Source organism: Eschrichtius robustus, chromosome 7, assembly GCF_028021215.1.
Source record: "Eschrichtius robustus isolate mEscRob2 chromosome 7, mEscRob2.pri, whole genome shotgun sequence".
Classification (NCBI taxonomy): Eukaryota; Metazoa; Chordata; class Mammalia; order Artiodactyla; family Eschrichtiidae; genus Eschrichtius; species Eschrichtius robustus.
This window is the reverse complement of record NC_090830.1, coordinates 119,769,322-119,791,169: the sequence shown is the minus strand read 5'-3', so window position 1 is coordinate 119,791,169 and position 21,848 is coordinate 119,769,322. Positions and strand designations below refer to the sequence as shown.

Here is a 21,848-nt window from a genome sequence, read left to right as displayed (position 1 = left end):
ATTTTGTAAATTGTTTGCTCATATCTTCTCTTCTTCCTCCTCTTCCCCATTCTTTTCGCTTTTCTGTTGGGTTATTTGTCTGTTTTCTAAATGATATGAAGGATTTTTAAAAAATATTCTAGTTACTACTTCTTTTTGCAAATACCTTCTTGTGGTCTGTTGCTTGTTTTTAACTTCGTAATGATGCTTTTGGTTGTATGCATGATTTGAATTTTAATATAGTCCTATTTTTTCGATCTTTTCAAGGATGAATTAACACAAATTATTTTTAGGTGTATGTGCTGGAGGAAGAAGTTATCAAAGGAAATTCTTGCCAAATGACCTTTCTTTTCTCAGTAAGGTAAAAGAAGTCAACTCTTATAGATAGCTGTAGAGTCCCTGAGCTTCCTCCTTTAGCCAACATATATTAATTGACTCTACAACAAATGCCTAGATCTGGGAGTTGGCCGGGGTGGGAGCAGGGAGGCAGGAGATGAGATGGGATTTCATACATTGAACCCTGCCTTACTAGAGCTTACCATCAGAGGACTAATTTGGTTAGATGGTGTAGCCTTGATATACTTCAGTAGAAACTCAGAGGAAGGAGAGATGGGGGTAATATTGAGTAATTGTCTATGGACTGGATTAATCAGAGAAGATCATATGTCAACTTTCTTGACCTCCTATAAACTAAGAATCACAGAATCTCAGGGCTCAGATAAGGAAATGGAGGCTGGCCAAAGTTAAGGTCTTCCTGCTGAAGGTCTCACAGCTAGTAAGAGGCAGAATCCACACTAGCATTACAGATCCTAGGTCCAGTGTGCTGTTTTACCTGCCAGTCAAGCAAGTTGTCATGTCTTCCTTTGATCATAAAATAGAGACCTGAGAGCAATGCAAAAGAAAAATGGAGTAAGACAAGACAGAGCATCAATAACAACCAAAAAAAGCCCACAACCATTTAATCCGGGCTCACAAACTGTTAGAAGCAGCTATTATATTCACATCAACTTGTTTGTCTTATGAGGATACAAGAAATATGTTATCATTTTTTTTTTTACATGGGACAGAAAAAAGGAAAGTGACTTAACCCAGGGCACTTGACAAGTCACGGCAAAAATGAGAGTAAACAAACATGGGCTCTGTGTTCAATACTTTTCTCTTCATAAACCATAAGACGAATGGCCACATATATCTATAGATTGTAGTCACTTTCTTGTCTCAGTTACATGAGTTTTGTTCTTCCACTGTCAGGTTAATTGGTTCTATTCACTCTGTCTGTGGAAAAAGTATCAAATTAGGCACCTAATCAGTAACACTGAAAAAAAAAAATAAACCAGAGATACATTGATTGCTCATAATCAAGCAATTACAGTCATGTTTTTCCTATCCATATACTTACCAGCAAACAGGAATGTAAAAATCACTTTCAACTGCCTGAAAAGAGACATGTCATTAATTAGGATCAATCAGAAATTCTCTCCACCAAGAAAATGCTTCAAAACATTAACTCCTTATATGTTACTGTAGTAATAAACTTATGAGGCAACTGATATCATATGCCCATGTGTCAGAGAAATATTATAATGCTAATTACAAGAAATCTTTAGGATATTCTCCAAAGTCAAATATAATGTTCACTGCTGTCAAAAGTTTGCTTTTGATAGCAAACTCCATGTGTCTCAAGGAGACTGAATTCTACTAGTGCCAGGCACACCTTGCCAAATATTGACGATGCAAAGAAGAACAAGATGTAATCACTGCCCCTTAGATATGATGTCTAGAGTAGCTCCATTCTAAACCCCAATAGCCCGGGGTGTTTGTTACTAGATGTAAAACACTAAAGGAGCAGAAATGGGAAACAAGGAGTTCTGTGCAAGCTGGTGAGCAGTCACCAAAGTCTCATCAGAACTGGGTCATTAAAGTCTCATCAGAACTGGGTCATTTCCAAGCAGGAAAGTGGGGAAAGGCATGTGACGTAGAACAGACACTAGGGGCAAAGCAGTAATGCATGAAAGAACAGGGTAGGTTCATACGTGGAGAGTATGGTCAATGCTCAGGCTGACAAGCAGGTTGTGGCCATATCACTAATGGCCTTATATGGTGGGTTAACAAATGGGATTTTGACAACTAGGTGTGGGTATTCTTGGATTGGTGTTTCCAGAAGATCAATCTGGCAGCCAAGTGTGGAAGATGCATCTCAGGGAAGGATTCCCATTCTTAGGCTACTGCATCAGGCTAGGTGAGAAATGCTGACAGCTTGGTCTGCAGCACTGGGATGGAGAAGAGGGAATACATCCAAAAGACATTTAGTGAGTAGAATTAGTCAAACTACTATAAGGGAGAAAAGTGATTCCTTTAGCTGAAACTGGAAAAAAAGAATAAGAAGGGCATCAGTATCACAGAATACAAAAGAAGACAAAATCAGGCAAAAATAGAAAGTTTAAAAAACTTCTTGGGACTTCCCTGGTGGCGCAGTCGTTAAGAATCCACCTGCCAATGCAGGGGACGTCGGTTCAAGCCCTGGTCCGGGAAGACCCCACATGCCGTGGAGCAACTAAGCCCGTGCGCCACAACTACTGAGCCTGTGCTCTAGAGCCCACGAGCCACAACTACTGAGCCCATGTGCCACAACTACTGAAGCCTGCACGCCTAGAGCCTGTGCTCTGCAGTAAGAGAAGCCACAGCAATGAGAAGCCCACGCACCGCAACAAAGAGTAGCCCTTGCTCGCCGCAACTAGAGAAAGCCCACATGCAGCAATGCAGACCCAAAACAGCCAAAAATAAATAAATTAATTTTAAAAAAACCTTATTTATAAATAGTTGATCATGCATTGTCTGCCTGCAAAGAGGCTATTTTCAGAACATATCATTTATTCCTCCTTAAAAAAAAAAAACTTACCTTAATGGCTTTTCTTTTTACAAAATTTGCCCTATTGGCTTTTGATGTGCCAGAGTAAATAATCACCAATTGTGCCAAAAAATTTTGGAGCATCCTTCAACACTGGAAATGCTTTATCTTGGTACCTGAGATGCTTAAGCATAAGCAAGCTCTCCTACAGCATTTTATATGTATATATGTATATATATATCAGAAATCAATTCGAAACAAACACCTGCAGGAAGTGCTGAGACATTTTTCCATTAGCTTTTAACACAAGGAAAACAAGATGAGAAGGTGACATTGTTTCATGGTTTCTAAAATGGGTAGCTTCTGCAAGAGAGGCATCATCAGAGGTGCCAAAAACAGGGGTGCCATGGGGAAAGTCTGCCTTCTTCCCTACTGTGGATGCTGGGTGCCCTACCCAGATTCCCTCTTCAGGACTGAGGTGCTTGTTCTCCCAGAGGGAGGGAGTGTTGGTGGCTGAGTTTTCAGCTGAATTGCTCTTAGCCCCCTTCACAGGGGCAGCCCATATCTATTGGCTGATTATTCGGGATTGGGTGGGTATAAAGCCCTGGCTCCCTTGACTTCAGGTGGGGAGCATCTCTGAAGGGCCATCCCAGCTCCAGAGCTCCTACAGGACTGGCTGAGGCCTTTGTTGCAACTGTGTTGCAGCTCCTTCTTTCTCCCTCTGCCCCATCCTGCTCCTGTTACCTCTCACAGGTGATGTTCCCAAGGGTATACCCCAATAAACCTCTTGCACAGAAATCCGAGTCCTTTTCCCAGGAACTCCAACCCATTACACCTACCAGGACCACAAAGAGCCCTTCGTGGTCACTAATTACAGAGAATGAAGGTGTCCCTATAGAAGCATGTATGTATTAAATGTACTGGGTCTTGAACAAGATGAGCCACACTTCCTACTTACGTTTCAGCTTATGTTCTAAAACTGACAACAGAGAGATGTTGTAAACAGAACACGGTGATCTAAAGGAATTTGGATATAAAGTTATTTTATTAAAAAATTATAGCAAGTACAAGTAAAAATGTGTATATTAAAACCAAGAACAGGAGTTGAGTATAGATGAATAGCAGGCCTTCATCACTTGGATACTATAAACCATAGTTTTTTTTGGCTGTTTTTGTTTTTCCCTGTCTTTTCCCCAACAAATCTGTTCGGCAATGTTCCTTCACTAAGGCTCCATCACTGGGGTGGGGGGCGGGGGGAAGGGAAATCGGACATCAAAAGATACCTGTGGGGCTTCCCTGGTGGCGCAGTGCTTGAGAATCTGCCTGCCAACGAAGGGGACACGGGTTCGAGCCCTGATCTGGGAAGATCCCACATGCCGCGGAGCAACTGGGCCTGTGAGCCACAACTACTGAGCCTGCGCGTCTGGAGCCTGTGCTCCGCAACAAGAGAGGCCGCGATAGTGAGAGGCCCGCGCACCGCGATGAAGAGTGGCCCCCGCTCGCCGCCAACTAGAGAAAGCCCTCGCGCAGAAACGAAGACCCAACACAGCTAAAAATAAAATAAATTAAAAAAAAAAACAAACACCTGTGTCCCTACTGCCACCTAATGGTTCTTTGAGCATTAAGGTCTCCATTGCGTAGTTCTTTTTTTCCCAACTGCTGACACTATACCAATAAATTGGCTAAATGTGACCATATCAAACTATGGACCACTAGTCTTACTGTGGCAAAACTCTGGGGCTCATTCTGGCTTCTGGAAAAAGTCATGTTAACTGTCTCCTTTTTCCTCTTTACATTTGGGAATGTATATCCCCCTACTCCCCATGGTTGTTTGGTATAATATGTATCCTTTTAAAAAAAGATTGTTTTATTATCTACCCACTGTGCAATAAAAGTGATGTGGAATGTACCAGGCTTTCCCTGCTTTTTCTGTGATAAGCTTTTTCTAAGATAAATAAACACGCAACATGAATATGGGGGGTGGGAAACACAGATAAGGAGGGTACTTTCAGGGGCTATGATGCAGATGAAGCCAATTAACTCTGGGTGTAAAAGACCATCTTAAGACTACTGATGGAGGCTGTTATACGAGAAAGCCAAACAAAACCAAAAAATGAAAAATGCTCCTGTCACCACATCAGAGGGCAAGGCCCACTGGACTCTCTCTTGCATGTGGGGACAAAGTAATTTTTTCTCATGCTTTCCTTCCTGGCCTTCAAAGAGCTCCTGTGACTACTTCAACTTCCACTGCCCACATCTTGACCCATCCGGCTTTCTGTGGCTTTTTGTTTCTGACAATCACATAAGCTTTTATAATCTCCTATATTACTTTTGAGCTTGTTAAACTACTGCTAGCTCCTAGATTTCTCCTCAACTATCTGCTGCCTTTCCTCACCATTCCCCGCCAACATGCACAACACCGGCCATAACTATTCTAACTAGTCTATGAACACTTTTCTCCATCTTTTTCTTTTGAAAATTCTGAGACATAATTTTTCAACAAAAAGTTGAAAGATTAGTACAATGAGCAAACACATGCATCCTCCACAATGACTGTTAAATATTTTGCCACGTTTTAATTCTTTCTCTCCATATATGTATGTGTGTGTACATACACACAACGAATTTAGCAAAATTTTATATAATTTTTTGGCAGAACTATTCTACCATTAGTGGTGCTAAGTGTGATCACTAGGCTAAGTTGGTGACTGCTGAATTTCTTCATTGTAAGGTATATTTTCCCCTGTATAATTATTAATACATGGAGTGATACTCTGACACTGTGCGAACATCCTCCTTTTCGCTACCTCCTTTTACAAGATGGGTTTTAGCTTCTCTTGATGACCTTTGCCTGAATTATTGGGGACTGCACAAGGTGATTTTTCCAATTCCATAATTCCATCTATGTTTACTGGCTGGCATTCATCTATAAAGAAAAAAAATCCCTTCCCCAACCCTTGATTTTGAGTATCACTCTGGACTTACGGATTTTTAAAATGTATTTAATGATTTAACAATCTATCACAGTCATTACTCTTTTTAGTGCCGTGATTGACTCATATTTAGCCAGCGGAATCCCCTCAAGCTGGGTTATGTGAACTTTTGACTTGATCCTATTAGTTTTGGGGCACTTCCTTGTTTTCTGGCAAGATGTTCCAGGCTCACCTTTGTACTATTGTACTTTCCGGGCCTAAGACCCAAAAGCAACCATTTCCCCAAGAAATACTGTTTCTTTTGTGGAGAATGGTATTTAAATATCAAGATAGGGGCACCCTCCACTGGGGTAACATTACTTCTAAGATATATGTGTATATATTTTTTTTTCCAAAATTCAAATTTAACATCAGAGGGCTTTCCCCCCCAAAAACTTCTTTTTTAATATATTTTTCTTCCCTCTTATTAGAGTTTTAACTAACAAAATTTATTAATTATTCACTTTATCTAGAGTAGATAAACATAAAAGTTTTAAAATTAGATTACTAATAGTACTATTAGAAATAAATCTGTGATGTTTGAGATTTTTTGTTTTTGTTCTTTCTGCCCTCAGAATATATCCCACTAAGAATGTAGGAGTACTATTAAACATGACTTTCAAATAGATCTAAAGAACTTTGATGACTCTGACATTTCTGATCCTTGTAGAGCCTAGATTATCATCTTTTTCAAACTAATCCTTTTTTCTTTTTTTAGTGGTACACGTGAAACATAGAATAGCTGAAAATTGTGCATCCTAAGACTAGAAAGGCAATGCAGATTTCAGTGAACAAATCAGGATTGCCATGACTGGTGAGCACCTGCATCGGTCAGCATTCATTTAAGGTTGTTTTTCCATCAAACTTAAATGGATGATATAACCTAAGAGTCATCTCAGGATATATTTTCAATGTATTGTACCCAAAAACACTCAATAGGAAGAAAAATCCAGTAGCTTGCCCTGCAACAAATCTCCATGCAAACATTCAAAACACCTATTATGACTAAAAAGGGCAAAAGGCATAGATAGTTATTTTGACTATGTACACATCTCTAATTCATTACCTTAGGCATTTGTACAGATAGCAAAAAAGTTAGGCAAATCTGGGGCTACTTTTAGTCCAGAAGGAATACAATAAAAGCTAAGCTAAAGAATGCAATCTCCCATTTAACCAACATGTACTAGTTTATTCTATACTTTTATGCTCTGCAGTGAGTTGGTACATTTCCAAAGGCAGTGGCTATACTTTAATTATCTTTAGTAGTGAAAGAAAATAGCTGCATATATGACAATGTGGAGTCTTTAAATTTTATGTACTTACTGAGTTCAATAAAATAAATACCAGCTTTAAAGAACTAGAGGTTTTAGATACTGTTCTTTTTGAAGATAAACACGATTAAATTTGAGTGAGACTATTTTAAGATTTTGACACTTCAAAGGAAGTGGTAAGTCAGAACGCCTATTTGAAGGAACACTCTTAGTCAAAGCTTGTACTTGCTCCAGCTTTGTCTTTAATAGCACATAGAATCACAGTGAAAAATAAATGAATACATGTAAAGTGTTTATAATGGTGTCTGGTACACACAACTGTTATCTCTTTGTGAGAACTAATAACATTCACTATAACTTTTCTTTCCAAATATAATCTATGTTGCACACAGGGAGAGATTAAAAGCAATCCTGAAAACAAAAGCTATCAAAAAACTATACTGAAGCTTATAAATATTTTCCTATTTTCTGATCTTGGGGGTTCATTAAGAGTTCTTATTTGAGAAATTTTAAAACAGCTGTAAAGTTTACTTTATATTCATGGAAGATCCTCCTGGCATTAGTTCTTAAAATACACAATTGAAATAAGAGCAGTTGTCAAATACTACATTGTGTTTTTAATAGATTTCTACTATATTAAAGAAAAGTACATCCTCTCTGGTTTGTCTTCCCTCTTAATTCTAGCTACACACTGCTGCCCTCTGCAGCATTCTCCGTTCTTGCAAGCTGACTGCCACTCTTAATCATCACAAACCCACCTTAGAGGAAGGCTTTCTTAAGGGCCCAGCAACAGACCCCAATCCTCCAGGGAACGTTCTTTCCTGGCATTCACATAGCCTCTTCGTGTCTCAGACCTTTATCTGTTTTTTTTAACTAGTTTTTTTTTTTTAGTTGGAAAAAATTATATACGTATGGGGAAAAAAAAGGATAAAAAGGATTATTAGTGAAAACATGTGGCTTCCACTCCAAATGTCTGCATATATTCGTGCATCCGTCCATAAATGGTATATATTATTACAAACATACACACTTAACACGCATTTCTTTTTAAACATAAGTGGACGTATTCACACCACTACTTATCATTCAAGATTGTAACTTGGAGATTGTCCCCTTTCAGGCGGTATTAACCTATATAACTTAATTAAAACCAGTAAGTGCTAACAAAATAGGTTTTTCTTTTCTTTTTCACGGTACGCATGGCCTTTATTGTTTGCTACGGGAAGTGGAAGAGGCGGGGATGCGATAGCTCCGGCTCCTGGGGCGACTCCACAGATTGGGTCACCGCCCTCGAAAAGTCCAATTAGGTTTTAAATAAACCAATCTACTCTCGAATAGGTTCTGCCACAATCTAAACAGCTTTTTGTTGCCACTAAGACTTTTATTATTCTGTGAAGCGGTGGTTCTCAAACTTGACCAGACATTGGTATCACCTAGAAGGCTTGTTGAAACAGGTTGCTGAGGCCATCCTCAGAGTTTCTGACTCAAAGGTGTGAGGTGGGTGTTGAGAAATCGTATTTATAGTAAATTATTTTTGCAATAAATTATAAATTACTGTAAAAAAAAAATACCACGCAAGGCTGATGGTACCGGGACCACACTCAGAGAACCAACCGGTAGTATGAATGCTGTATTAAACCCCGTTCCTCCCACCACCCAGCATCCTGGGAACCTCAATAGGTGCCCAACAGCACCCAGCCCTGAAGTAACTAACCAACGGACCCCAACTCCGAGCCGGAACTAAAATAAAACGAACCTACATCCGGCGCCCGGCGCATACCAGCACGTCGTTTCCTTCCTACGAAACCCCGCCCACTTTACTTCCCTAACGTGATTAAGGGCCGGCGGCCTAGAGGGAGCTGGGAATCACGTGAGCCGAGCGACGTCTTGCGAGGATTTTTAACCTCTCGCGAGACTTCACCCGCCTCCTCCTTCCAGTGCCCGGCTTTAGTCCTCTCTCGCTTGCCGTTGAGTGAGGTATTCTTTTCCACACCGAGTCGCCTAGTTGTCGCGGCGGAGCTTTTGCTTGCTGCTGCCGTTGTCGCAACCACCACTGGGCTCCTTTGCCGCGACCCCGTCCCGCCGCCACGCCCCCAGCCCCACACAAGGTAACAAACGCGATGAGGGAGAGAGTAAGGCCTCGCCGGGCTTTGGCCTCCCCCTAGTTGAAGCGGAGGCCTGAGGCCGAGGAGCGGGCCGCGCTGGAGAGGCCCGGGCGCCGGCCGGAGTGTCAGGAGCGCCGGCCTCCTCTTCCACCCAGAGTTGAGCCCTGAGCGGCCTCGGACGGGGTTGGGCTAGCCGCGGGAACCCAGCGGGTGGAGTTGGCATTTTAAGGACGCTCCGGGCCCTTCCGAGCCTGTTTGCGGGTGGGGCTCCGGCTCCGGGGGCCTCCGCTGGGTTCGTGTTTTCGGTTTCCCTGGAAGCTGTTTGAATTTCGAGGTCTGAAATCGTCGAGCAAGTTGTGGCGGGCTTTGAGGTGTTGGGTGACCGAGGGGGAGCAGCCTGGCTTGCTCTAACCCTTTTGGAGTCCTTCCAGGCTCCAGGCTGTGGTTGGACGGGGATTGTAAAACAGACGGGTCCTCGGAAACCCCGTATGTTCGTTAATAAAGCGAGAAAGAATTCTCTCCTATCTTATTTTCGGGAGAAGAATGAGCCAGATTTGGTGAAAGCCACGTTCCTTAGATTGCCTAAATAGGAGAGTATCTGTGCTGTTTCTTTAATTGCAGAAAATGCATCGTCAGTATTTAAGTGACTGGGTTTTTGCTCTGGATAAGAGTTTCTAAACATTCATATTAATTGACTAGCTCTTGTGGAGAGAGTTACTTGTGTAGTTAATCCAAAATCAGTTGGAATTGGTTTTGGAAGTATTTTTTAGTGCTTAAAAATCAGAAGCCTCAACTCTTTCAACAGTTTAAGTGCCTTTTTTTTTTTTTTTGGGTGACAGTGTAACAGTCCTGTTAATTGAGCCTAACAGTGCCTTCCCTGTTACAGGACTTTAAAGAAAATTAGAAATTCTTCTTTTTCCTCTTACCTCTTGTTTTCTGTTCCTATATGGTATTTGTCTGACATGTTTATAATCATCAGAATACTTGAGGTTTGTGTTTGGCTCACAGCTTTTCTCTGAATTGAAAGTAAAGGTAGTAGTGATAAATTACGCTGCAGTGAATTATAATAATGAGTTGGGAGCAAAATTGGTTAGGGTTGATTGAGGCAGACAGGGAAAATTATTTTTTATGGTTTGTTTTTTTTTTTGGTTCTGTTTTCATGGCCTTACTCTTTTTATTTTCTTCAGATGTCAGAGGATCTAGCAAAGCAACTGGCAAGCTACAAAGCTCAACTCCAGCAAGTTGAAGCTGCGCTGTCTGGAAATGGAGAAAACGAAGATTTGCTAAAATTAAAGAAAGATTTGCAAGTAAGTATGAGGGGACACTTATAGTTACATTGCTTGAAAAGAATATTTCTGTGTTTTACAAATGATCTATTGTTAAGAATCTGTGGGTATCCAGAACACCATTTGGAGGGAGTGTTTCACCCCTTTTCACCCCTTGTGTGTACAAGTGTGTACGCACATAGGCATACATGGCTTCTAGGAGTAGGGTTGCTTCCTCAGTTTGTGTGCATCAAAATGATTGAAGCATTGTTCTTTGTTAACGTCAACCTTGTATGCTCATATAATTTTTAAAAATAGGAGTTAACGTTAGAAGTCATTGTCAAACTTTCTAGAGAAAGAGGTACATACAACTTTACAAGGAATAGCACTTCTGTTTTTAAAGACCTGGAAAAGGAATTAGTTCAAAGGGTAACTAAAATTAAAGGAGGAAAATATAACCTGATTAAGATTCTTTTTAATGCCAAAAGAGTCTTTGAAAATGAAATAGAGCGCGCATGCCAGAGATCCTGTGTGTGTGTAACAGAGCTAGCTCTAGTGCTTTGTGTTGAAAACACATTATAAAAATACCTAAAAAGATGCCTGTTTTCTGCATAAATGTTATATAATGTTTGAACTTCAGGCTAGGTTTTACATGTAGTTTTTGACACTTGTTAGCAACTTAAAATTAAACCGAATCTATGTGAGGAGATCTTAATTTGTTCTTTTTGTTGTGGAAGGGCAGTAAGTATGAAACCTGCTTTTTAAAACTTGCTCTGGGGTTTCGAGACAAACATAAAGCCATAATAGTAAATATCTGTTATTTTCCAGAACAATAGGTTGATTAATAAAAATACCATATATAATACTTGTAAATATGTATGAGTTTTCATCTTGACAAATTTGTGAACTTAAAATTCTGAACCTGATTTTTTGGAAAGTTTTAAAAGATGTTTTGATTAGATGGCCTATGTTCACTGATTCAAAACAAAACTTGAATCATCTTCATCCTATCTAAGTAATCCTTTCCCTCCCTTTATATCATCCTCTTGCCCATTAAAATTATTAAATTTTAGGGATATTAGAACTGCAAACAAATGAAACTTATGTGAAATGGGGTCCAGATTCAGGATTCTGAAAGCGCTTACCTGGGCATAATTAAGATGAGTTAAATATTTTCAGGTTCAAATTCTGGATTTAGGATAGACTTTCATGAAGTTGCAATAGTATGTTATTTTCCTAAAAACACAGAAACCAGGGCCTGTCTTCAATACGTGGAAATCAGGCCAGTGGATTTCAAGGAGCCAGTCAATAAGAAAAAGATGTTTTGGGAGCAGTTTCTCCCACTCTCAGGCCAACTTTCTGCTTGCCTCAAGGAGAGAGCCTGGCATGCCCCCATCTCTCTGTCTCTCTCTTTTTTTTTTTTTAAACCCAACTTAAAAGCAGTGCTTTTTTTCTTTGAAGAAAATAAAACGTCATGTGCTAATGTTGTATATATTGCTTCCTGGGCAGTAGGAGGGAGGGGTATATGTGGAACTGGTGGAGGGGGGAGTTGGGAGTGAAGACTGAGAACATTATTATGAGGTGTTTTTAGTACTTACAGAGTAAATTGTCAGAGCCTGGGCAGAATTGTCTTATTAGGACATGATCCATAGTGGAAATACTATTGGGAGACAGACCACTGTGGTAGGCATCGTAGTAACTAGGTAAATGGCTTACTTAGGGTTCAGTTAATAATGACTTGGGGGGCCATTTGTCTGTAAAATGTCCTGTTTTCTGTAACCATTTTGAAAAGCATTGTGCAATAGAACTTTCTGTGGTGATGGAGACGTTCTATATCTGCTGTGTAATATTATAGCCACTACCCACATGTGGCTGTCGAATATTTGGAATAAGACTAGGATGGCCGAAGAGCTGAATTTTTAATTTTATTTAAGTAGCCATATGTGGCTACCATATCAGATGGCACAGATTTAGAAGCATAAGTTCTAACACTTCAGTTAGAAATAATAGAGAATGTTTTTCCTGACCAGTCTTGACTTTGGATTCTTTTCCTCTTATTCTGTCTTGGAAAAAAAAATCATTTTGGTTACTAGAAATAGGTCTGTTTTGAATTGAAAACTACTCAAAGGTGGAAGGCATCATTTAGGATTACATAAAATTCTGGAAAGTTTTTTGCTGTCTGCTTCCATCTAGTAATTGTTATCTCCATTGACTACAGCTACAGCTTCTATTTTGTCATAGGTTTTTTTTGTGTGTTTGTTTTTTTAAAAATCCTTTTCCTTCTCTGCATTCTGGGATATACCTTGTGCCATTGATATTTAATCCTGCCTTTTATATTTGCTGAAGAATCTGTTCAGACTGATGACTTGAGTTTGTGACCTCCTTTATTTTCTTGTGTTCCTTTTATGGAATATCCTTACTCTGGTTAAGAATTTGTTTGCCCTTTCATTTATGCAAAATGTTCTTTCTGCATTTTTTTCAGTGACCTTCATTTTGTCAGTAAGGCTTCTATGTTTATTTCTTTATGTACTATCTTTCATATAAAGTTACTCAACAGGCAGCAGATTAATTTACTAAAGTCCTAATTGCCTTTCTTTTTTCACTTAAAAGAAGTGGGTTTAGTAAAATCCAGGCTAGCTAGTTGGCTAGCTCCCCAGGCAGTCTCTGATAATCACAAAATATAGTCAATTTATTAGGCTGTTTGCTGAATACACTGGTTCTAAAGGAGGCAGGGGTCAAGTCACTTGTCTCATATGTTACAGTGGCTCTGCATCCCCGAAACGCCTTCCTTCAGTAAGCAGAGTGCTTGAGTGCACCCCCTTTGACCTGCTGATATGTAGATCACAACATCTGATGCTTCCTGGGATTGCCGATTACTGTAACTGCTGCCCATCTGTCAATGAAGGAGCAGTTTCAGAACTCAGACTTGGGGGAGGAAAAGTAATTAATGGTATGTACCTTTAAGAACTCCCTCATACATAAAATAGTTTCTCTAATACTTTGGTCCATATACACATGTGAAGGAAAAAAAAAAAAACCATTTAGAAGGGTCTTCATAGTTGTTGGGAGGGGTATGTAAAACATGGCAAGGTAAAAAGACAACTAGAGATAAATGCTCCAGATTTTTTAAAGCATCATTTCAGTGCAGGACTCTGGAAATTATAACATGCACAGCTTTTCAGGACCCTTTTCTTTGGTGAAAATGTATTTCCTTATGAAAATATAGTGGGGAGATGTTTTATCCCAAGAGAAGTAGAGTTCTAAATCTTGAGACCTACAAACACAGACTTCATGTTTGTGCTTTAGTTGTTAAATGATCCCTAGTTAAGTGGAATTATTTAATGATAGGGATTGTATGGGCTCTTGAGTCAGGCTTATTGGATTACATTCTTGGCCCTAAAAGTGGTTAATTAAAAACAAGACTGGATAATTTACTCTCCTTCTTTGTGTAGTACATGATCTATTTATTTGGAAGTTCTTTGCTTATTTGCAAAAGATTGTCTTATTAAAAAGTATTTGAATGGATATTTGGCACCTAATAAAACTTTCATTAAAGATGTTAATCTACTGAATTTTTAACTTAAATCTGAGTCTTCTAGTTTTTTCATTCATAAAATTTTTTAATTAATAAAACTGATCTTTCTCCAAGGGCTTTAATAATCCTTTTTTTTTTAAGGCTCAAATAGAAGTTTTTAAGAAATAGCCAGGAAGATTTAAAATCTTTAGGAGAGAAGTAACATTAAACTTTCTTGGCTATTGAACCAGAACTACTATTATAAAACCTCAGTGGGAACCAGAAGAAACTCAATACAGAGTGTAACTTTGCTAATTTTTCTCCCAGAACATACAATGTGATGTTTAAGGTATTTTATTTGCAACAGCAGAGGAACAGGTATGCAAGTTCTTAAATCAGATAAGGTGATGCATAATCTGAGTCTTCATCAGAGTAAAAATATAGCAGATTGGTAGCAGAATCTATCAATTTGTTCTATTTCTTAAGTTTTTTAACCAACCCTACTAAACACCTTTAAAGTCAGTAAGTGTAAGCCTGAGTTAGAAAATATATTTGCCACACAGAAAGGTTTTGCCTACCTGTGTGTGTTACATTTATTTTATTTTTTTCTTTTAAATGAAGCTGTGCTAATGTGCTTAACATTAAGGTATTGGGATATTTTAAATCTGACTTGGTAATTTACCTACCCAGATGGGATAGATTTTATAATAAATGAATAGAGAAACTACTGTTTTTTTAATATATCTACAGTACTTTGTAGAAATATGTATGAGCAGGAACATTTTTATTACTAATAAGGCTGCTTCAAGTGTTTGGGGGTTTTTGAGGGGGAACTCAACTGTTGGCAGGCAGTTAATACGACTGCCAAGCAGTGCCCTGTAAAAAGTGCAGTTGCGCGACGTACACGTGACAGTGATGTGAGAGAAAAGTGATCTTGAATCTAAGTCAGTGCCTTACAGTTGACTGTTTCTCATCTTTAGAGAGATCTATTCAGCTAAAATAGGTGCTTAAAAATAATGCACAGTGTAAATTCAAGTCTACCCTATTTCTGTTAGTATTTGAGGTTAATTAAATTGAAAGGCAACTGCCTGGGTTTAAATCCCAGCACCAGTGTATAAAATACTGTATCTCAGTTTCTACATGGGGATAATCACAGTATCTACATCATAGTATTGTTATGAACTGCAAATAAATATGTGTAGAGTACTTAATGAGTGCTATGTGGTATGAGAGCTGTTACCAAAAACTGAAAGAACTTGCTTGTTGAAAGTAGTTGACAATGTGAATTATAAAAATAATGTTAATGGTTTTTGTTTTTTCTTTTTAGGAAGTTATAGAACTAACCAAAGACCTTCTGTCAACTCAACCTTCTGAAACGCTGGCAAGTTCAGACAATTTTGCTTCTACTCAGCCCACTCATTCTTGGAAAGTAGGAGACAAGTGTATGGCAATCTGGAGTGAAGATGGACAGTAAGTGTAGAAAAAAACTGTAAATATAACATGAAATAGTAAAGTACAATGGTAAGGTGATTTTATTCAGCTTGAACTACCCTATTTTAATCTTTCTATAATAGCCAGTATGACTTACAGAACGAATTTGATTCTTGGGTGGTTACCATTAATACAGTTTAATTTTTAGCGTTAGATTAAGTTTTAGGGCAGAAGAATGGCTTGGATCCTAGAGGAAATAAACATGAAAGTAGAGGAAAATGAATGGATATTTTTTAAAAAATAGTCTAAATTCATTTTTCCTTGAATTGAAAATTGAGTAATGGTTGGTTATCTTAGACTTTTGTGAAGCACATACACTGAAATTATTCCTATAATAAGTATCTTTTCTCCAAAGAGATTGACTAAAGCACATATAGTAGACATGTAAGAGACTTCCTTGGCAATATTTTGGTTAGGACTTCCTTTTTTAAAAGCAGATGGCTAACTCCAGCCACTATTATCTTTGCCAAAGGGACATTTGATTATAGGAGTTTCATTTTAGACACATTGAATAGTTGAATCACTGCAGTATAAGTCTTGTAGGCTGAGTGCTAAACCTTTACTCACCTGCTTACAGCCATGATATCTTTACAGGTGTTATGAAGCGGAGATTGAGGAGATAGATGAAGAAAACGGCACCGCTGCAATCACTTTTGCTGGCTATGGCAATGCTGAAGTGACTCCACTGTTGAACCTCAAGCCTGTAGAAGAAGGAAGGAAGGCAAAGGAGGACAGTGGCAACAAACCCATGTCAAAGTAAGTGACTTTGACTTTAGCATTTTAAATGTAATCTTCCCCATTTGGGTACTTGAGGTCTGCAGAATCTATGCAGGCTAGACTAGAGTAAGAAACTTATAATACTGTTCACCATTATTTTGAAGATTAGCAGTGTATGGTCAACATTGTCTGTATATGTATGCCTAGGTAAATGAAGACATTTTGGTTCCCACTTAGGCATTTAATGAATAATTATTAAGAGGATTCTATATATCGATACTTCTCACTAAACCAGGTTCTGGGTTCCATCACAGCAAAGAAGACCAAATTAGGCCTTGTCCTGACTGAGTTTATAGTCTAAAGAACAAACACATAATTAAAGAAGAACTTTAATAATATGTAAAAGTAATGGAGGGAACATAACGGGTACTTTTAGGGAACAAAGAAAAGGTACCTAAACTGCATTTTAGTCATCAGGGCAAATTTCTTTGAGGAAATGATGTGTAAACTGAGATTTGAAAAGAACAGGTGTTAGCCAGTTAATGAACTAGAAGGTATGATCTTGGGCAAACTGCTTAACTTCTGTTCCCTCATCTGTGAAACAGGGACAATGGTATATCCGTTATGGGGTTGTAAGGATTAAATGACGGCATGAGTAAAACATGTAGCACAGTTCTTGACATGTAGTAAGATCTCACTCAGTAAATGTTTACATTTAAAGAAGAAAACAAGGTGGGAACATAGAGGTAACAGAAAGAAATTCCTTTGGTAAAAACTTGGGGCTCGAGGGTGGGTGGTTTGACAAGAGAAGAGGTTAGAGGGGCAGAGGTCAGATCATAAAAAGCTTGAAAGCCACGGATGTATTTCAGGTAGAGAGGATCTGATGTGTTCAGATTGGAGCTTTCGAATGATTCCTGGCAGCAGAGAGAAGGCAGCTACTGCTGTCATCCAGGTATAAGATGATCGTGGACCTGAACCCAGGGAGTAGCAGTTAAGGATGGACCCATGTATAGTTTGAGAGGTATTTAAGAGATAGAATGAACAATTTTCAGTTCTGCATATTTGCCACAATTTGCTATCTTTTGGATTTGTCAGTTTTCAAAACTTAAGTTGCTACATAAATATATTTGAATTTGGGAAAATTATATCATCTATTAAAGTAAATTTGGTTTAAGCATCCCAATAAGAAAGATTATAGAATAACATGACATTTCTATTTTTAGTCTTTGATATTTGTGTAAAAACCACACTTCATAGTAGTGATTATATGATACAGAGGAGTCTAGATCGTATAGCCTTGTTTTTAAAGACCTCTCTCTTTGTCCTTCTTTTGGTGAGAAGTCAGTGTTAACAGACTGAGCAGAAATTATTGAGAGGGCTTTAGGCTCTGATTGGAAAACCCTAGTTGTTTTTGTTTTAAGAATTGTTAGCTATGATTTCCCTTTGTACTGCTGTGCTCTTCCAATCTACATGGAATAGTTTTATCTGCATTGAATCTCTTCATACAGTGTTTCCAAATGCAGCATATCACACTTGCTAACTGCCCATTTAACAATTGATACAGGTTTAGATAGCTTTTAATGTTGAAACTCATCCTATTCCTAAAACACAACTGGCAAAAGCCATGTAAACGGCAAGTTAAAAGTCATAGTTGAAATGTTTGATTTAAATGGGTAATAGATTACTACACTTGCGTTCAAAAGCTTCCAAGGATACTGTATATTTCAAATAACATTTATTTCTTAGTAGTCCTGAGTGATCGGCATTGATGTTAGCTTTTATTCGTGCGGTGAAGAATGTGTGAGTTCATTAGGTTTTGGGTTTTTTTTTGTGGGGGGGGCAGTGGTTGCACTGCTAAATATCTCTAAGGAAGTCATCTTTTAAATTTTCAGAGTTGACATTTACCTGTTCTGTCCACACAGAAAAGAAATGATTGCCCAGCAGCGTGAATATAAAAAGAAGAAAGCTTTGAAAAAAGCACAGAGAATAAAAGAACTTGAACAAGAAAGAGAGGACCAGAAGGTGAAATGGCAGCAGTTCAACAACAGAGCCTATTCTAAAAACAAAAAAGGCCAGGTTAGTAAATCCTTTCATCATACTTTGTAAATTTGCAAAGTGCAACTGTCATTAAAATAACTTTAAAATGAAAAAGGAGGTTCATAGATTTAACGAAATAGTAACTGGATCTTGAATTCAGAATCCTCTTTAATCTTCATTTTGACTTACTGAAAAATATCTCCATTAGCCACTGTCTCTGCAATGGAAGCACTATGAATGAGTTTATACCAGGAATTACAAAAGATCTAGGTTATTTCCTCTTATTTTTTTAAAATTTTTTTTAATAAATTTATTTATTTTATTTATTTATTTTTGGCTGTGTTGGGTCTTCATCGCTGCGCACGGACTTTCTCTAGTTGTGGTGAATGGGGGCTGCTCTTTGTTGCGGCAGGCAGGCTTCTCATTGCAGTGGCTTCTCTTGTTGCAGAGCATGGGCTCTAGGTGCGCGGGCTTCAGTAGTTGTGGCACGTGGGCTCAGTAGTTGTGGCGCATGGGCTTAGTTGCTCCGCGGCATGTGGGATCCTCCCGGACCAGGGCATGAACCCGTGTCCCCTGCATTGGCAGGCGGATTCCCAGCCACTGCGCCACCAGGGAAATCCCTGATTTCCTTTTATAAACTAAAATTTGAAAAATTATTTGTTATCTTACATACTGCTTAGAGTGTATTGAACCCTACCTGATTTGTTAACATGCCTTATGTTGGGTATCACTAGTGGGATTTATGAGCACTCAGGTTCCCTTGAGGTACTTTTCCTTATAGGTGTATTTTGGAATTTTAATTTTTTCCAAAACTAATCAAGAATTGTTTGTTTCATTTCTCCTAGGTAAAGAGGAGTATTTTTGCTTCACCTGAGAGTGTAACTGGCAAAGTTGGAGTAGGAACTTGTGGAATTGCTGATAAACCTATGACACAGTATCAAGATACCTCTAAATACAACGTTAGGCATTTGATGCCTCAATAATCAGAAAAACTGTTGGATTTCATCTCTGCAGGGCTTTACATTTACCTTTTTATCCTTATATTTTTCTAAAGGTAAATTATTTGTTAGACGAGTAAGGAAGATACCATTGTCGTCATTGTTTGACTTCAGTAGAATGAAACTTGAAGAAATTGTATTTGATAACTGCTATTCATTTAAACTTTTTTCATTACTACTACCAGTTTCCTCAAAGTTTGTTGGATAAAGCAACTTTTCTAGATAGATGCTGGATAAATACAGCACTTAGATGAATTATTGATCTTCCTAGTATCAGGCCCCCACTTAATGAATGGCATATACGTTTTGTAAGGTTCTAACTAACTGGGAATTTTCAGATGCTTTGAACTTGCCACATATTCTAGCAATTCACTGGAACGTCAAGGCAAAATACCAACCTGCTAAAGAGAACTTCTCTTCATTTTTTTTTATCTTCAGCTTAAGCCTAGCTGTTGCCCAGTTAACCTAAAAGTAGGTTAATTTGTAAACGGCAGAGTTTTTCTTGAGGTTTTTCTCAACTCGTTTCCTAAGCCTATTAGGCCATCTCTAAAATTGATCCAGCTCTGTATTCTTTTCATTGAATTTTAGTTTTATGTAAGAAACCATGTTTAGGACCAGCTACCTTTTCTAATGTTTTTTTTGTTTTTTGTACGTTTGCTTTCCTCCTGTGTTGATTTTCACTTATGGTAGTGGTACCATTTTTTGGATGTGTAATGTTTATATGAGAAAACAAAAAGCTGATGTATAGCCCTGTATACAATGTAGATACTATTTTTGTAAAAAACCAAGGCTAAATTAATGAACAAGAGTACCGAATGTTTCATCATTAAAAATTTACTGTATTTCTTGTGCATTAATCTGACCATAATTTCCCTGTATATTATGTTCACGTAGCTGAGTTTGTAATTTTTGTTAACTAGATCAAGTTGTCAGCATTTGTTGGTAAGTGAACATCACAATTATCCTGAGTTGAGTTTAAGCCAAATGTATGCGTAGAAAAGGGTCTTCCTATTAATGGAAGATGGTGATTTTTAAGATGTGTATTAATTTCAGTTTTTGTATGTTTAACTTTTATTAAATAAAGTGTTTTTAAAATCTCCAGGGTGTGTTAACAGAAAGGTGAAGTTAGCTGCCAGCATTGATATAGTGATTAAGCATACATCATTTCCACAGGAAAGAATATTGAGTGTGTAATAAATGTTTCGATAAATCCTTATGTGCTCCTTATATCGGACATAAGAAATTGGAAAGGACAGACTAGTTTTAAGGGTTGTGCTTGAATAGGGGTGTTTGTAAATTTTTGGTAGAAGGGGAAAATAATTTTTATTAAGAAAATTTTTTTTTTATTTCATGAATTTTAATTTTTTTGGTAAATTGAAGCTTTTTAAAAAAGTTTTTGGCCACGCAGCACGGCACGTGGGATCTTAGTTCCTAGACCAGGGATCGAACCCGTGCTCCCTGCAGTGGAAGCTCAGAGTCTTAACCACTGGACCGCCAGGGAAGTCTGGCAAATTGAAACTTTCAGGAGGACAGTGATGAGAGAGAGATTTCCCATCTCCCTCCCAACCCAGGAGATCACTGTTGTTTTGTTTTCTTGTTTCTTTCCCTGTAATTTATGGCCAAAGGGTAGAGCACATAGGACAGAATGAAAGGTGAGGTAGTTTTTCAATACAAGGCACAAATTACAGTAGAAAAGGAGCTACTTAGCCTGAAAAACTTCTAAATATACTAATGTTCTTGTTACCAGTATAACAAACTTTAAATCAATGGTATCCTTAAAGGATTGCAAGGGAACCCTAGTAATTAAAAAGCACTGGAAAGAAATTTGGTATAACACTGTGGCCACACAAAGTGGTTTTTGGTGAGATTATCTTGGTATGTTTGCTGGAGTAATAGTTCACGTGGTGTTTGTGTAGGCAAGACTTGTGTTGAGACTCGTGCCTCCTTTGACTCTGTGGGCCTTCCTTTCCGCACATTAATTTTCCTGGAGGGCTTTGCAGTAGGAGGAGAGAAAAGGGAAAAAAAAAAGTGACCGTGTTGTAGAAAACATTTTTTAACAAATAGGCATATAGCATGAAGTCAAGAGCCTGTGTGTTGAAGACCTAGATGTGGTCCTTTGTAAAGTCCTGTTGTCAGGATGATGATAGTGTCTCTGGACTAAACTTAAGAATTAGGAATCTTGGGGGGACCTGTCTCATAGTGGATGCTGAAGTTGAGAAATGCTTAATGAGGAGCATGATACCAATGGTATTTTACAAATGCAGGTGGTTAAGCTCTCAATATTCTAAAATCAAATATGATGCTTGGTCTATGAAGGTTTGTTATAAAATTTAATCTAGAGGTTACCCTCTTGTCAAGAAAGGAGACGTGAAGCTCTGAAATGGACAGACTGAACCATACTTGATGGGCCCCCACGTGGCCGTGCTTGCATCTGTCTTTTCTCAGAACTTGACATTTGACTTTGTCATTGACTCTTTCAAGGAAAGAACAGTCCTAACACCCCCAAAACAAACAATTTTAAATTTTAATATTAATCAGATAACAGTGTTTTAATTAACATGTAGAAAAGTCATATTGGAAGAGCAAGGACTCTGGAGCCAGACTGCTGTTTGAATCCTAGCTCCCTCATTTATTATTTGTATGCATAATTC

General features: G+C 38.3%; 1 protein-coding gene across 1 annotated transcript; it reads left to right on the top strand.

Annotated features, from left to right (window-relative positions):
• Positions 1-8,994: 8,994 nt before the first annotated feature.
• Positions 8,995-20,296, top strand: SMNDC1 (survival motor neuron domain containing 1). The gene is made up of 6 exons (XM_068548529.1): positions 8,995-9,178; positions 10,363-10,482; positions 15,282-15,424; positions 16,040-16,201; positions 18,085-18,238; positions 19,045-20,296. Exons 2-6 carry the CDS (start codon positions 10,363-10,365, stop codon positions 19,180-19,182), a joined length of 717 nt encoding a protein of 238 aa, XP_068404630.1. The 5' UTR covers positions 8,995-9,178; the 3' UTR covers positions 19,183-20,296.
• Positions 20,297-21,848: the final 1,552 nt, after the last annotated feature.

What these genes read in the sequence shown, in the direction of transcription:
- SMNDC1 (XM_068548529.1), top strand. Translation starts at nt 10,363, where the DNA reads ATGTCAGAGGATCTAGCAAAGCAACTGGCAAGCTACAAAGCTCAACTC. An exon ending in AATTAAAGAAAGATTTGCAA is followed by an intron (nt 10,483 to 15,281) that starts GTAAGTATGAGG and finishes TTTTCTTTTTAG; the next exon opens with GAAGTTATAGAACTAACCAA. An exon ending in ATCTGGAGTGAAGATGGACA is followed by an intron (nt 15,425 to 16,039) that starts GTAAGTGTAGAA and finishes ATATCTTTACAG; the next exon opens with GTGTTATGAAGCGGAGATTG.